Below are 15,575 nucleotides of genomic sequence, written 5' to 3' on the forward strand. Positions count from 1 at the left end.
CCATCTTGTTTCATTTATTCTTTTCCTACCCCCCAAACCCCCCACATTGCCTCTCAACTTCCTCATATCAGGGAGAGCATATGATAATTATCTTTCTCTGTTTGACTTATTTCGCTCAGCGTAATACCCTCTAGTTCCATCCACATCGTCACAAATGACAAGATTTCATTTCTTTTGATGGCTGCATAGTATTCCATTGTATATATATACCACTTCTTCTTTATCCATTCATCTGCTGATGGACATCTAGGTTCTTTCCGAAGTTTGGTTACTGTGGACATTGCTGCTATAAATGTTCGGGTACATGTGCCCCTTCGGATCACTACATTTGTATCTTTAGGGTAAATACCCACTGGTGCGATTGCTGGGTTGTAGGGTAGCTCTATTTTCAACTTTTTGAGGAACCTTCATACTGTTTTCCAGAGTGGTTGCACCAGCTTCCATTCCCACCAACAGTGTAGGAGGGTTCCCCTTTGTCCACATCCTCGCCAGCATCTGTCATTTCTTGACTTATTAATTTTAGCCATTCTGACTGGTGTGAGGTGGTATCTCATTGTGGTTTTGATTTGTGTTTCCCTGATGCTGAGTGATGTTGAGCACTTTTTCATGTGTCTGTTGGCCATCTGGATGTCTTCTTTGCAGAAATGTCTGTTCATGTCCTCTGCCCGTTTCTTGATTGGATTATTTGTTCTTTGGGTGTTGAGTTTGATAAGATTTTTATAGATTCTGGATACTAGCCCTTTATCTGATATGTCGTTTACAAATATCTTCTCCCATTCTGTCAGTTGTCTTTTGGTTTTGCTAACTGTTTCCTTTGCTGTGCAGAAGCTTTTGCTCTTGATGAAATTTGTGAGAATATTTTATGTAGCTAGACATAAGTCTTTTCTTGGGTACAGATACACACACACACACACACACACACACACTGCAGACATCTTCCCAGTCTGGATTTTACTATTCTCTTATTGGTATCTTTTGAAATACAGAATTCTAAAATTTGATATAGCCCAATTTATCCATTTTTTCCTTTGATGGTAAGTGCTTTCTGTGTATAAGAAATCTTTCCCAAGTCCTGAAGATGTTTTTGTATTTATTCTTTTCTAAAAGTTTTTTGTTTGCTTTTCATATTTAGCTCTGCAGGTCATCTGAAATTGGTTCTTGAATATGGTAAGAGGTAGTGGTTAAGGCCCATTTTTTTCCTGTGTGAGTATATAATTGACCTAGTACCATATATGGAAGAGAGTATCTTTTTTCCTCTATATTGCAGTGTTACCTTTATCCTAAATAACATGGCTGTGGGACTGGATCACTTTCTATTCTGTTACATTACACTGTTTGTAACAACACAACTATTCAGTTGTGTAAGTACTCTAACAGCTTTTTTTTCTTTAGCATTACCTGGGCTATTCTTTTGCCTTTTGCATTTCTATATAAACTTTAGAAGCAGTTTCTTAATTCTCCCTCTCCCTCCCCCACTCCCAGCATTATTTTTATCCAGGTAGAGTGAAACTGAAGAGATTCACAATTTAACATCTCTCTAGATAGAGTTGACATCTTTACAAAGTATTAATTCTTGCCATCCATGAAATTGGTATGTACCTCCATATTAATATCTACAGTTTATCTTGGTAATATTGTAAGTTTTGGTAGAGTCTGTCTTTAGATGTATTCCTAGGTATTTGATGTTTCTTAATGCTGTTATAAATGGCATTTTTTAAATGGCATTGTCTTTTAAATTTTTGTTTTCTCTTTGTTGCTGGTATGTGTGTGTGTGTGTACATGCATAAAAATATATGCAGTAGTTGGTACAGCCACTTTGGAGAACAGTGTGGAGATTCCTCAAGAAATTAAAAATAGAGCTTCCCTATGACTCTGCAATTGCACTACTGGGTATTTACCCCAAAGATACTTTCATTACAGTGTTAAACACCTTGGAGAAAAGCTTCCGTTAATTCACCGCTTGGTGTAATGTTTGCTCTGGGATTTCTTGTAAAATACTCCTTATCAAGTTTATGATTTACCTTGTATTCTAATTGGCTAATGGGTTTTTTTAAATCATGAATAAATACTGAATTTTACCAGGGGCTTTTTCTTTATCTTTCAACTTGGTCATACAAATTTTCACCAGTTTTTCTGTTAATGTAGTCAATTGTTATTCGAATATTAAGCCATGTTTGTGTTCCTGGGGTTAGAGGGACCTGTAGCTGCAGCTTAGTTACAGTGTATTGTGTGTGTGTGTGTGTGTTTGTGTGTGTGTGTGTATTTTAATCTGTTATTGGATTTGATTTGCTGATGCCTTGTTTAGAATATTTGTATTGGATCATGAGAGAGAATAGTTTATACAGTTCTTTCTGGAAATACCCAGTTTTTGATAGCAAGGTTTTGATACTCTCAAAAAAAACTGGGAAATGTTTCATATTTTTCAATTCTTTGGAAGCATTTATATAAATTGGTGTTATTTCTTCCATAAATGTTTGGAAGAATTTACTAATGGAGACTTTTAAGCCAAGGTTTCTTTGTGGGAAGAATTTAAATCAGATTTAGTTTCTTTAATAAATATCACTCTTCACATACTGTTTTTTCTGTCAGCTTTGAGAGACTATTTCTTGAGGAATTTGTTCATTTAATCCAAATTTTCAAATTTTGTCTGTCTGTGGCATCTGAAAGGGTGTCCTTTGATACTGGTAATTTGTTTTTCCTAGATTTCTTGTTCAGTCTCAGGATTTTCAGTTTTCAAAGAAATCAGACATTGGATTTGATTTTATCTGTTGTTCATTTGTGTACTATTTTGGTTATTTTATTTGTATTAGTTTCTTCATTCTCTTTTCTTTCATTTGCTGTTTTTAACTTTGTAAGATAGATTTTATAAGATTTCAGTCTTTATATATATTTAAGACTTTAACTTTTCTCCTAAGTACTACTTTAGCTGCATCCCACAAATTTGTTATAATATCTTCATTGTTGTTCAATAAAAACATTTTCTAATTTCCATTTTAATTTCTCCTTCAATCACCTATTTTTAAAAGTATATTGTTTCATCTCAGCCAGCGTGATTTTCTAATTCCTTTTTGGTTTTAGTTTGTATCTGCCATTGTTATCAGAGGACATATTGTTGAATGATTTCAGTTTTTTGAATTTATTGAGGCTTTCTTTATGACCAGCTTATGGTCAATTTGCTAAATATTTCATGTGCATTTAAAAAGAGTGTGAATTCTGGTATCATTGGGTGCAGTGTCCTGTTTACGTCAGATCAAGTTTATTGTGTTCAGCTCATCTTCCTGATTTTTTTTTTTAAGATTTTATCTATTTATTTGATATAGAGAGACACAGCAAGAAAGGGAACACAGGTAGGAGGAGTGAGAGAGGTAGAAGCAGGCTTCCCACTGAGCAGGGAGCCGGATGCGGGGCTCATTCCGGAGAGCCCAGGATAATGACCTGAGCTGAAAGTGGATGCTTAATGACTGAGCCACCCAGGTGCCTCTCATCTTCCTGGGTTTTTTGGCTATTTATTCTATCCATTTGTTGAGACAGGTATTAAAATTTGCACTGTGATTTGAGGTTTCTTTGTTTTTTCTTTATTTCTGTTAGGGGTTTTTTTTTTTTTTCTTTATGTATTTTGAAGTTATGTTATATCTTCTTGTCAGATTGACACTTCCAAGTTGTCTTAATCATTGTAACAAAATATAGACTGGATGGCTTAAACAATAAATAGTTATTTGTTCAGTCTGGAGCCTGGAAAGTCCAAGATCAAGGCACCCACAAACTTGGTGTCTGGTTAGGACCCACTTCCTGGATGTAGACTGATGCCTTTTTACTGTAACCTCACATAGCAGGGTAGCCCATCCATGAGGGCTGTACCCTCATGACCTAATCATCTCCCCACCTCTTAGTACTGTCACATTGGAGGTTGGGATTTCAACATATGTATCTTGTGGGGATACAAGCATTCAGTGTATAAGAGCAATCATTATACAGTAACTTTTTTTGTCTCTAATAATTTTCCCTCCAAGTCTACTTGTAGTTTGAGTTTGCATAGTATAGTTTTTCCCATCCTAATTTCTCTAGCATTACCACCATACAGTGCCAGATGGTGCCAACGTGGTGGAGGGCAGGTTGCCTTTAGACCTGTGCTTAGTCTGTGGTCCTCAGGTCTAGATGGAGCTTGCCATTACTGCATCTCTCCCCCACCTCACCCCTCTAGGCTTCTTTGCCTGTGCCTACTTTGCATCCCCCTTACATGGGACAAGTGTCTGTTCATTTCCTTCCTTTTTTGCCTTCACCTCTTTTCTTACCTGACCCTAGAACATGGGAGGGTCTCAGTCCCTAGCCTGTGAGCTCCTTGGGGGCAGACCCTCAGTAAATGTGAAGTGCTCTATGCCACTCCCAAAAAGCAAAAAGCCCCCTTCTTGTTTCTAGTCTTTCTGTGGATTTATATTTCTTATTTCACTGTTTTGTGTATGATCCACCTGTCTCATTTTCTTTTTCTCCTTGTCTTCTTTTGAGTTATTTATTTAAAAATTTTTCTTCTTTTATTAACTTAATTATACATATTTTTACAGTTTTGTATTTTTTTTTCCTCAGGAACATTGAGTTTATTCTTGACTTACTATAGTCTAATACAAATTAACTCCCTAACAAAATATGCTCCCCCAGAACTGCTAGAGCATTAGGATAGTTTAATTCCATCTGAACTTTGTCACGTGCTTTTTCTGTATCTCTGTCTTTCCTGTCTCATAGGTTTCTTATTATGCATTTTAGTTCTGCATGTATTTTAAACTTCATAGCTGTTTTAGTGATCATTTTGTACAGCTGATATTAATTTATTTTCATCCCAAAATTTACTTTTTCCTTAATGAATTTTCATTTTTCCATTTTTCATTTGCTTGAAGAGCTCAATTTAGTATTTCTCCTGGTATAGGCCTGCTAATCCCCTTAGGTTTTGTCGTGTTAAATGCCTTTACTTTCATTTCTATCTGTATTTGCTAGAATAGAATTTTAGGTTGTAGGTTGGTTTTCTTTAGTACTTTGGAGAAATCATTCAGTTGTCTCTTGGCTTCCATCATTTCTCTTTCTAGCACTTATGTCCCATTAGCGGAAATGTGACTTTTTTTTTCATCTGACTCATCTTTAGATTTTCTTTTTGTCTTTGATGTCAGTATTTTATCACATTATGCCTAAATATGCTTCGTTCGAATTTACCCTGCTTAGAATTTTTTGGTTGATATCACTTATTAGTTGTGGAGAATTCAATTATTCAAATTTTTTTTAGAATATGGCTTCTTCATTATTCCTTCCTCTTTTTCTAAATTATAAATTCACATTTATTTTTTTAAGTACGTCTACTTGTTTATGATTTTTCCTTATATTCTTTTAAAAAATTTTTTCCGTTATGCTTAAGTTTGGGTATTGATACTGCTCTTTTTTCTGTTTCACTAATCCTGTCTTTCTGTCCAACATGATATTAATGGGTATGTGGATATAATAGAGATATATGTCCTCTATCTTATTGAGTTCTTAATTTCAAATGCTATGTTGTTTTGTTTTGTTTTTTAAAGTAGGCTCCATGCTTAGTATGGAACCTAGTGCAGGGCTTGAACTCTTAACCCTGAGATCAAGACCTGAGCTGAGATCAAGAACCAGACATTAACTGAGCCACCCAGGCACTCCTCAGATGCTTTATTTTTCCTTTCCAGAATGTTGGGTTGTTGTTGTTATTGTTGTTGTTGTTTTCAAGATTTTATTTATTTATTTGAGAGAGAGAGTGAGAAAGAACATGAGAGGGAGAGGTCAGAGGGAGAAGCAGACTCCCTGCAGAGCTGGGAGCCCTATGCGGGACTTGATCCCAGGACTCCAGGATCATTACCTGAGCGGAAGGCAGTAGTTTAACCAACTGAGCCACACAGGCGCCCAGTCTGTTGGGTTTTTTAATGGATTCCGGTTCTCTGTTGAAAGTTTCCATTTTAACCCATTTTTTCCTTTATTTTCTTAAACATATTGATAATCATAGTTATCTAAAGTCCTTGTGTGCTAATTCCGGAATGGATCATCTGTGGGTCAGCTTCTGTTTTCTCTCTTTTCTCCTGGTTGTTGGTCATATAGTCTTGCCCCTTTATATGTAGTAACTTTTTATTATATGCTGGATGTTGTGTGTAGAATGCTAGAGGCTACAGATGATTTTATTTTCTACTAGAAAAGGTTTCCTCTTTACTCTTAGGCAGATAGGGTGAAGAAACTGATTTTAATCCATCAGGAATTGGGCCATGTCAGGGTTAGATTATAGTTTTGATAAAAACTGTATCTTCAATTTGCCCCATTTCTAAGATGTGGCATTATAGGAGTTTTGAACTGAGAATCTGGCAGGTATTTGTCTCTTCAGCCTCAAAGATTCAGTTTAGGCCTTCTGAGGTTTTCAGCCTGGTCCTTTAGCCTTCTGTCCCATTCAGCTTCAAAATTTGGCAGCTACCTTGAAGGGGAGACTGACCAGGTGTTTGAGGCTCCTCAGGTCTACAGTTTTGTCACTAGCCCCATGTGAATGCCAGAATCTCTGCTGGTTTCTCTGTCCCCCAGTAGGGGTCTTCTGCCAGGGCCATGCCTGGATTCTCAACCTCTAGTTGTGCCCAGAATTAGTAAGTGACCCCAGGTGAAAAGCAGCTATAGGTGGAAAATGACCATGCCCTCTAGGGCTTTATTTTGCCCGTTTTGTTTCAGGCCCCTCCCCATGGTGGTCATCGTCTCCTAGTACCACAAGCCTGAGAGATTTCACTACTACTTTAGTCAATCACATAGCCTCAGAATTCAGTTTTGTGGGGGGGAAATTAGCTATGTGTTTGAGGCTCCTCAGATCTCTGTGACTGCTTTAGCCCAATCAGCCACTTACCACTAAAAGTTTTGTGGGTACTCTTTCACCCAGTGGTGACCTTTTGTGGGGGCCAAACCCTGATCCTCAGCCCACACCCTGAAACAGTAAATGTCCCCAGAGACTAAAATAGCTACTAGTCCATCAGCTTACCACTGAATGATTCTCCCTTTCTGGAATTTTAGCCCATCTGCTGTACATTGTTTCCGTACTGTTCTGATGCCTTTACCAGTAAGGTTTTTGTACTTCATTTGGCTTTTTCAAGTTGTTACGAGAAGCATTGACCTGCTACATCCTACTACATCCAACCCAGAAGTAGAAATTACAGTTACAGATGAGTTGAGTATTGCATATTCCACTACATAAAATCACTTTTTTGTCTTTTGTTCTTAACATTTTATTTTTGTGTTCTTGGTCCTTGTTAGGGAAAAAAAAGAAAGATTCCTCATCCTATTTTGATGCATTAGTAAATGTAATATTTTACTCTCAGAATGTAATCTGCTCTTGTCTGGCTTTTTCTTTTTTCTTCCTTTGAAGTTACTTTGTTAACAAAGATAAATAATCATGGATTATAAAGATTGGCTTATATTTAAATTCAGTGTATATTGTTAAATATATTGTTGTGGGAACAATTGATTATAATGTTGATTTTCTTCCATGCATATAGTTTCAGATGATAATGAAGACACTGATGGTGATGGTGTTCATGAAGTAACAAGCCGAGATAGTCCAGTTTATCCCAAATGTTTGCTTGATGATGATCTTGTCCTGGGAGTTTACATTCACCGCACTGATCGACTTAAGTCCGATTATATGATTTCTCACCCAATGGTAAAAATTCATGTGATTGATGAGAATACTGGTCAATATGTCAAGAAAGCTGATAGGTAATTTTTTTTTTTAAGATTTTATTTATTTATTTGTCAGAGAGCGAGCAAGAGCGAGCATAGGAAGACAGAGTGGCAGGCAGAGTCAGAGAGAGAAGCAGGCTCCCTGCAGAGCAAGGAGCCCGATGTGGGACTCGATCCCAGGACGCTGGGATCATGACCTGAGCTGAAGGCAGCTGCTTAACCAACTGAGCCACCCAGGCGTCCCAATAGGTAATTTTTTTAATTGTACAGCCAACCCTTGAGATTGAAACTGTCTACAGTAGAAGTCCTCTTTTCTACCACTGAAAGTCAGTGGAAGGGTGCCTGGGTGGCTCAGTTGTTAAGTGTCTGCCTTAGGCTAAGGTAATGATCCCAGGATCTTGGGATGGAGCCCCATATCTGGCTTCCTGCTCAGCAGGAAGCCTGCTTCTCCCTCTCCCACTTCACCTGCTTTTATTCCCTCTCTCACTGTCTCTCTCTCAATGAAATGAATTTTAAAAATCTTAAAAAAAAACAAAATTCAATGGAAATAGAGCTAAGGATTTGTATTAGAGAATAATTTACTGGTTGTAGGTGTTCTTAGACCATTGATACTGATTGGTACGTTTTCTGGAAGAAATAGAGAACATTTCTTAATTCATTGATTCATTTTAAGTGGAGGTGAGTTGAGAGAGCTTCTCCCTAACTTAATGACTAATTTATGGCATTGAACTTGCAGTATAAATCATTGCATGTTGCACTGTATGTGTTTTAATTGTCTAACTTAATATTTTTCTTTTGAAGTTAATATGTTACTTGGGCCTCATATAAAGTCAGTAAATCTTGACTTTTTATTTTTACCTAATATTATATAGCTAATATGTGCTTGAAGCTTATAAATAAAAAGCACCGTAAAATAATTGATTATACTAGGAGCGCCTAGGTGGCTCAGTGGGTTAAAGCCTCTGCCTTCGGCTCAGGTCATGATCCCAGGGTCCTGGGTTCAAGCCCCGCATCAGGCTCTCTGCTCAGCCTGTTTCCCCTCCTCTCTCTGACTGCCTCTCTGCCTACTTGTGACCTCTCTCTGTCAAATAAATAAATAAAATCTTTAATAATAATAATAATAATAATAATTGATTATACTGGAATTCAAAAGTCATTTGGTTGGAAAAATGACAGTGATGAGGACCGTGAAGATTATCAGTTATTCAGTTATCTTAGAGCATACAAAAAAAATATGACACACCTCAAAGAGTTTGCAATCCTGTTGTGCTCATTTTCTTATTTAAATGTAGTGTACTCTTTTATTACAAACTTATTTAAGATTCTGAAGGAGTCTAGCTCTGTCACACTCTCATTTTATGTTTCTGTAATAAGATAACTCTGTGAAACCAATCGATAGTGTATAGATATAAGATGGTAGTAGATGGTTCTAAGTGTCATAATTTGTAATTTTCTCGATGTGGACAGTCAAAATAATTTTTCATTGTATATCATGCCTATATTCATTATTTCTTTACCTTGATCACTATGTTTTTCTCACCTAAAAATTATAAAGAATCATGTTAATGGAAGCATCTTTTTTTTTGGGGGGGGACAGTGAACGGCCTGTTTCATCTCACTATGAAAAAGAAAATGTGGATTACATTCTTCCTATTATGACCCAGCCATATGATTTTAAACAGTTAAAATCAAGAATTCCAGAGTGGGAAGAACAAATTATATTTAATGAAAACTTTCCCTATTTGCTTCGAGATTTTGATGAGAGCCCTAAAGTCATCTTGTTTTTTGAGGTATGAGTTGAATAGAGCAATTTAAACTAAATTTTGTTTAATACTTTAATAGCATAAATTTAAGCTATTGTTTTTACTTGTTTAGTAATGCAAGAAAGTACTGTGCAGATTTAATCCCTAAGATTTAGTGTTTGTAATAGGCTATGGAGATGTAATATGCTATAATAGTATATGTGCTGAGCATTTACCAGTGTAAATAGTTAGCCATGTAATTCACTTGGAATTATTTAATTCTGACAGTAATGACAGGACTATAAACTGAAGTGATGAATCTAATCTATATCTATACAATCCTCCATTGTTAACCCATTTTACAAACTGTAAAGTCATTAAACAGTATTGGACTCCCTAAGGGTTTCTACACAACCAAGGGAAAGAAAGATGAACACACACAGACCACTTGACTAATAAAATATAATATATAACCAAAATGAAATAGAACTTCCTAGATGTGGAGGGTGAATAGAGGGTCGGGGCTGTCACGGAAGGCTTTATGAAATAGATGGCCTTTGGTGTGATAGCAGTCAGTTAAGCATCTGCCTTCGGCTCAGGTCATGATCTCCAGGTCCTGGGATTGAGCCCCATGAGCCTCATGGGGGAGTCTGCTTCTCCTCCCTCCTCTCCCTGCCCCCCCCCCTGCTTGTGTTGTCTCTGTCTCTTCCTCTCTTTCTTAAATGAATAAAATTTTTTTAAAAAATGAAATATATGACTTTTGAGCTGACTTGTTATTCTAACTATTTTTTATGCAAACGAAATTAGTGTTCAGAGTATAAAGTTTTTTACCCAAAGTTACTCCAGTTTTAAGTGTAGGTAATTTGTGTTTCAAGATGGTTTGAATATAAAGTATACTTTTTTTTCTCTACTTCGTGTCATCTCTCTATAAGCAAAAGGAAGTAGAGAAAACCTCTCTTTCAGTTTAAGCAAGATGGGGAGTTGGAACAGCAGGGCATGAACATCGCCAATGACTGATTTTGTGGAATTACTGTTTTTTTTATCTTTAACTTTCAGATGATTTGTGTATGTTTGTGATATGAATATTCCACCATTTACATCTGTGATTATATTGTCTGATTTATACAAAGCTGTGATTTTTTTAAAGAGTACTATAACTTGGGGGGCGCCTGGGTGGCTCAGTGGGTTAAAGCCTCTGCCTTTGGCTCAGGTCATGATCTCAGGGTTCTGGGATCGAGCCCTACATTGGGCTCTCTCTGCTCAGCAGGGAGCTTGCTTCTCCATCTCTCTCTGCCTGCCTCTCTGCCTACTTGTGATCTCTGTCTGTCAAATAAATAAATAAAATCTTTTTTAAAAAAAGTAATAACTTGTATGTCAAGGAACTTTTTCTTTGTCATAGAAATTTGTCCTTGGTTATAATGTTCCTTCACATTCAATTTAGTAATTTAATAAAATAAATTTAAGAAAGAATGTTGGATTTTGACATTTTTCGTTTCTTCTTAATGTTTTTTGGGGGTTTTGTTTTGTTTTGTTTTAGTTTCAGGAGTAGACTTTAGTGATTTATCACTTACATATCATATACCCAGTGCTCATCCCAACAAGAGCCCTCCTTAATCCCCACCACCCACTTAGTCCCTCCCTTCACCCACCTCCCCTCCAGCAACCCTCAGTTTGTTCTCTGTAGTTAAGAGTCTCTTATGGTTTGCCTCCTTCTCTGTTTTTATCTCATTTCTCCTTACCTTTCCCTATGTTCATCTGTTTTGTTTCTTAAATTGTGCATGAATGAAATCATATGGTATTTATCTTCCTCTGACTTATTTCACTTAGCAGTAATACACTCTAGTTTCATCCATGTTGTTGCAAAAGGCAGTTTTATTCCTTTTGATGGATCAGTAATATTCCATTGTATTTTTTTTTTTAATGTGTGTGTGCATACACACACACACATACCCCACAGCTTCTATGGGCTCTTTCCATAGTTTGGCTATTGTTGATAGTGCTGCTATAAATATTGGGGTGCATGTGCCCTTTAGAATAAGTATTTTTGTATTCTTTGGATAAATAACTAGTAGTGCAATTGCTGCGTTATAGGGTAGCTCTGTTTTTAACTTTTTAAGGAACTTCCATACTGTTTTCCAGAGTGGCAATTGCTTCTCAAATTTTAACATAATGTGTTATTGTCTACAAAACTACTTTTGATTTCAGCTTTTTAGAGTTTATTAAGAACAACTTGATACCTATCAGAAGTCTTAAAAATCATTTTTCTACTTTTCAGCATTACCTCTAAGGGAAAAATTACAAGAACACAACAATGTGTGTGCAAGAATACTTAAACACTGTTAACAGTCAAAATTTTAGGAAAACAAATCTTGAATCAGGAAGAGGTTTGGTTATGTAAATAATAGGTATTATTAAGTTTATGGTATTTATAATACTAAAGTATATTAGGCAGACATTAACATGATGAAATACTTATGTATGTATTGACTTGAAATATTTACTGCATGGTATATAAAAATAGTTTGCAAAATAGCATTGGATTTATAGTAACATGCATATACTTAGCAATGTACAGAAAAGGGTTTAGGTGTATAAACCAGATGTTAATTTTGATCATCTATGCATCTAGATTACAAGTTGTTTTTACTTTGTTATATATTTTTCTTGTATTATGAGTGTTTTTTCCCTGAGCTTCTATTGTATCCAAAAACAGATTTAAGTGTATGAAGAAGAGGGATGAATGGAGTCCTTATTATTTTTTAAGCTATCTATAAAGATTTATTATCTTAGCTAAGCTTTTGAGAAACACCAGTTAAGTTCAAAGTGATAGTCTATGACAGGTAATTAGAATACAGAGAAGTCTGTGGCAGCTTCATTCCAAATTCCATGAGTTCCATCTAGGCAGGATGGAGATAATGAAAGAAATCCTCTTGAGATGCCTAATGACAGCATATATCCAAAGAGAAAATCCCCAACTTCAGGAAGGTGTTGCAATGAAGGACCCAGAGATAAGATCATGAGTTTGTTAATTAGTCATTTGAAGTCTGCACTCAAACATGAAAAAGTAAAAGATTAAAGCCTAAGAATTCTGTGACTGGAATATTTGTGCCTGGACTATATTTGAGTTGATTAATACTTGATCTTTGAAGTGAATTAAATTTTAATAAATGATTTATTAATGGAAAGTAAACTGGTCAGAAAGTACACTCTCACTAATTGGTTGAGTTAATGTAAATCTGAATGAAATAAATGCTTTTCTTTCCTGTGAAGAAAACACCTTTTAAGTGTACAACTTACTTTTTAAATTTCAACAATATGTTACCAGAAAATATTAAATTTTAGGTAGGTTAGTATTCTGTGAAGTAATTTTTATACTTGTTTACAGATTCTTGATTTCTTAAGCATGGATGAAATTAGGAATAATTCTGAAGTTCAACACCAAGAATGTGGCTTTCGGAAAATTGCCTGGGCATTTCTCAAGGTATGTTTTTCACCCATTTTAAATGCTTTAAAAATCCTCTTCAAATCTGATGGGCTGCATTTTCCTAAGCAGTTTAGTTTCGTATAAGGAGTTATGATCTAAGATTTCAGCTGTGAAGAGTTACTAATGCAAGCTAAGGTGATAACTTGGATTCGTAAATATCTATTGAGTATCTAGTGTGTGCCAGATATACTATTTGGTTCTGAGTGTGAAGTATTAGAAAAGATACACAACAACCTGCCATCATTAATTCACCTTAAAAGATATTTATTAAACCCTTTCTGTGTACCAACAATGGTTCAAGTCAGTGGACAAGAAAATAAACTCCTTGACCTTATTGACTTCATATTCTAGCAAGAATAACAGATATAAAACAATTGCTTATACAATTTATCAATTATTGCAATTTTTGTAAATACTGTGTGGAGGTAAAGGAAAGATTTCCTAAGGAAAAAATATTGAACCTGAGTATTAGCTAGATGGTAGCAGTGGGGAAGAGAGAGTTGTGGGTAGATAGAGGGTACCATATTTGCAAAGACCCTGATGTTGGAAGGAGCGAGATATCCTCAAATAACCAAAAGGCCACTGAGATTGGAGGACAGAGACTGAGGGGGCAAATGGTGGTCTTGATCATGCGAGGTCTCTGAAGCCATTATAGCAACAGGAAGCCATTACAGAATTCTAAAGAACAATGGAAAGCCATTATAAGATTTTAAACAAAACAGTAGAATAGGGCGCCTGGGTGGCTCAGTGGGTTAAGCCTCTGCCTTGAGCTCAGGTTGTGATCTCGGGGTCCTAGGATCGAGTCCTGCATTGGGCTCTCTGCTCAGCAGAGAGCTGATCTCTCTACCTGCCTCTCTGCCTACTTGTGATCTCTCCCTGTCAAATAAATAAATAAAATCTTAAAAAAAAAAAACAGTAGAATAATCCAACTTACATTTTAGAAAGATTACTTTGCTTGGTGGAGGATGAATTAGAGAGGGTATACATATGTATACTGAAAGATTAAGGTTGAAAATTCTTACAGTAATCTTGGTAGGGAATGATGGTGTTTTTAACTAGAGTGTTTCAGCATAGATGGGAGATGTGATGGGTTGATTTTTACAAAAGGAAATGTTAATTTTATAATTCTTTTATCTGGTATCCTTTATTTCTGATTTCAAATATAAATGAGTTATTAAAAAGTCCAAGGGGGAGACAAACCATGAGAAACTGTGGACTCTGAGAAACTAACTGAGGGTTTTGAAAGGGGGGTGGTGTGGGGATGGGTGAGCCTGGTGGTGGGTATTAAGGAGGGCATGTATTGCATGGAGCACTGGGTGTGGTGCATAAACAATGAATCTTAGAACACACATGCACACAAATTAAATTTTTTTAAAGTCTTGAAATTAACTTATTTTGTACAATTTATAAAACTTTCTATTTGTGTATCCATTCTTTGAACAATATTTATTAAGTGTCTGTGAAGTGCCAAGTACTCTGCTAAATACATAGCATTCATAGATAAATTAGACATTGTTCTTACCCTCCAGCTCAGTTTCCATATAATCATGTTACTTGCATGATTGTGTGCTATAGAGTAGATGCTGTGAAAAAGCAGGTAAGGCACTCAATCCATATTGGGGGTTAGAGGCTTCAGAAGAAGTGCAGGCCGGGGCACCTGGGTGGTTAAGCTCAGGTCATAATCTCATCAGGGTCATGAGATCCAAGCCTGTGTGGGGATCTGCACTGAGCATGGAGACTGCTTGGGATTATCTCTCCCTCTTCCCCTACCCTGCTTGCATGCATGTATGCTCGTGCTCACTCTCTTTCTCTCTCTCTGAAAATAAATCAAATCTTTAAAAAAAAAAAGAAAAGAAAAGAAAAGTGCAGTCTGCCTGCTGAAAGGAAGCCAGACTGGCTGTAGGAGGAAATAAAGTGGACTTAGGAATCCCTTGATCCAGTATAGCTTCTAAAATTACCCTTTTGTAACCTGTTACAACTTTTCTCTATCCCCTTCATACTGCTTTAGAGGGGAAAAAAAAAGCCCCAAAAAGTTGTTTTCACATAGTAAGTACTGTCATTGTGTGGTCTTATCAGAAAGCACTTTTGTTCCTTTTAAAAATACTAAGATTTGTGCAGAACTGCAGTAATAATTACAAATTGCACTTGGGAAACAATGTGTTACAGCATTTTTACCTTTAAGTGTGTGTAGATATTTATTTATCCATTTTATGCCATTGGCAGAAAAGGCAAATCAGGAATTCTCCCATCTCTACCCCCTACAAAGTGTGAGTATTCTGTGTACTTCCTCTCCTGTAACACTTCTGTATTGCCTTCATAGATTCTAAGTTGTTCAGTCACCAAAGTGACTTGTTTTTGACAAATTCATTGAACATGTTTTAGTCCTTATTTTACCAGATCTCTGCATTTTTATAGCACTCTCTTGAAGCTCTCTCTTCTTTAATTATCACCAGCTCCCAGCATATTAGTGGCACACAGAAAGTGTTCAGTGAATGTCTGTTGAGAGAATTAACAAATGCATGCATTAGGAAAAATCCACCTTTGGAAGTAGCATGGGGGTGCCTGGGTGGCTCAGTTGGTTAACCATCTGCATTCAGCTCAGGTCAAGATCCTGGGCCCGGCATCATACTCTGCACTCAGCA

General features: G+C 36.4%; 1 protein-coding gene across 7 annotated transcripts in view; it reads left to right on the plus strand.

Annotated features, from left to right (window-relative positions):
- AHI1 (Abelson helper integration site 1) overlaps positions 1-15,575 on the plus strand; it is a 225,402-nt gene that overhangs the window by 19,918 nt on the left and 189,909 nt on the right. For all 7 annotated transcript variants that reach the window (XR_009354625.1, XR_009354624.1, XM_059177484.1 and 4 more), the window contains 3 exons: positions 7,524-7,743; positions 9,305-9,497; positions 12,835-12,930. Coding sequence is in view for 5 of the 7 variants with exons in the window: in XM_059177484.1 (XP_059033467.1) it covers positions 7,524-7,743; positions 9,305-9,497; positions 12,835-12,930 (509 nt within the window). In the remaining 2 variants the exon portion in view is untranslated. The remainder of the gene's footprint in view (positions 1-7,523; positions 7,744-9,304; positions 9,498-12,834; positions 12,931-15,575) is intronic.

Source organism: Mustela lutreola, chromosome 6 (genome assembly GCF_030435805.1).
Source record: "Mustela lutreola isolate mMusLut2 chromosome 6, mMusLut2.pri, whole genome shotgun sequence".
NCBI lineage: Eukaryota > Metazoa > Chordata > Mammalia > Carnivora > Mustelidae > Mustela > Mustela lutreola.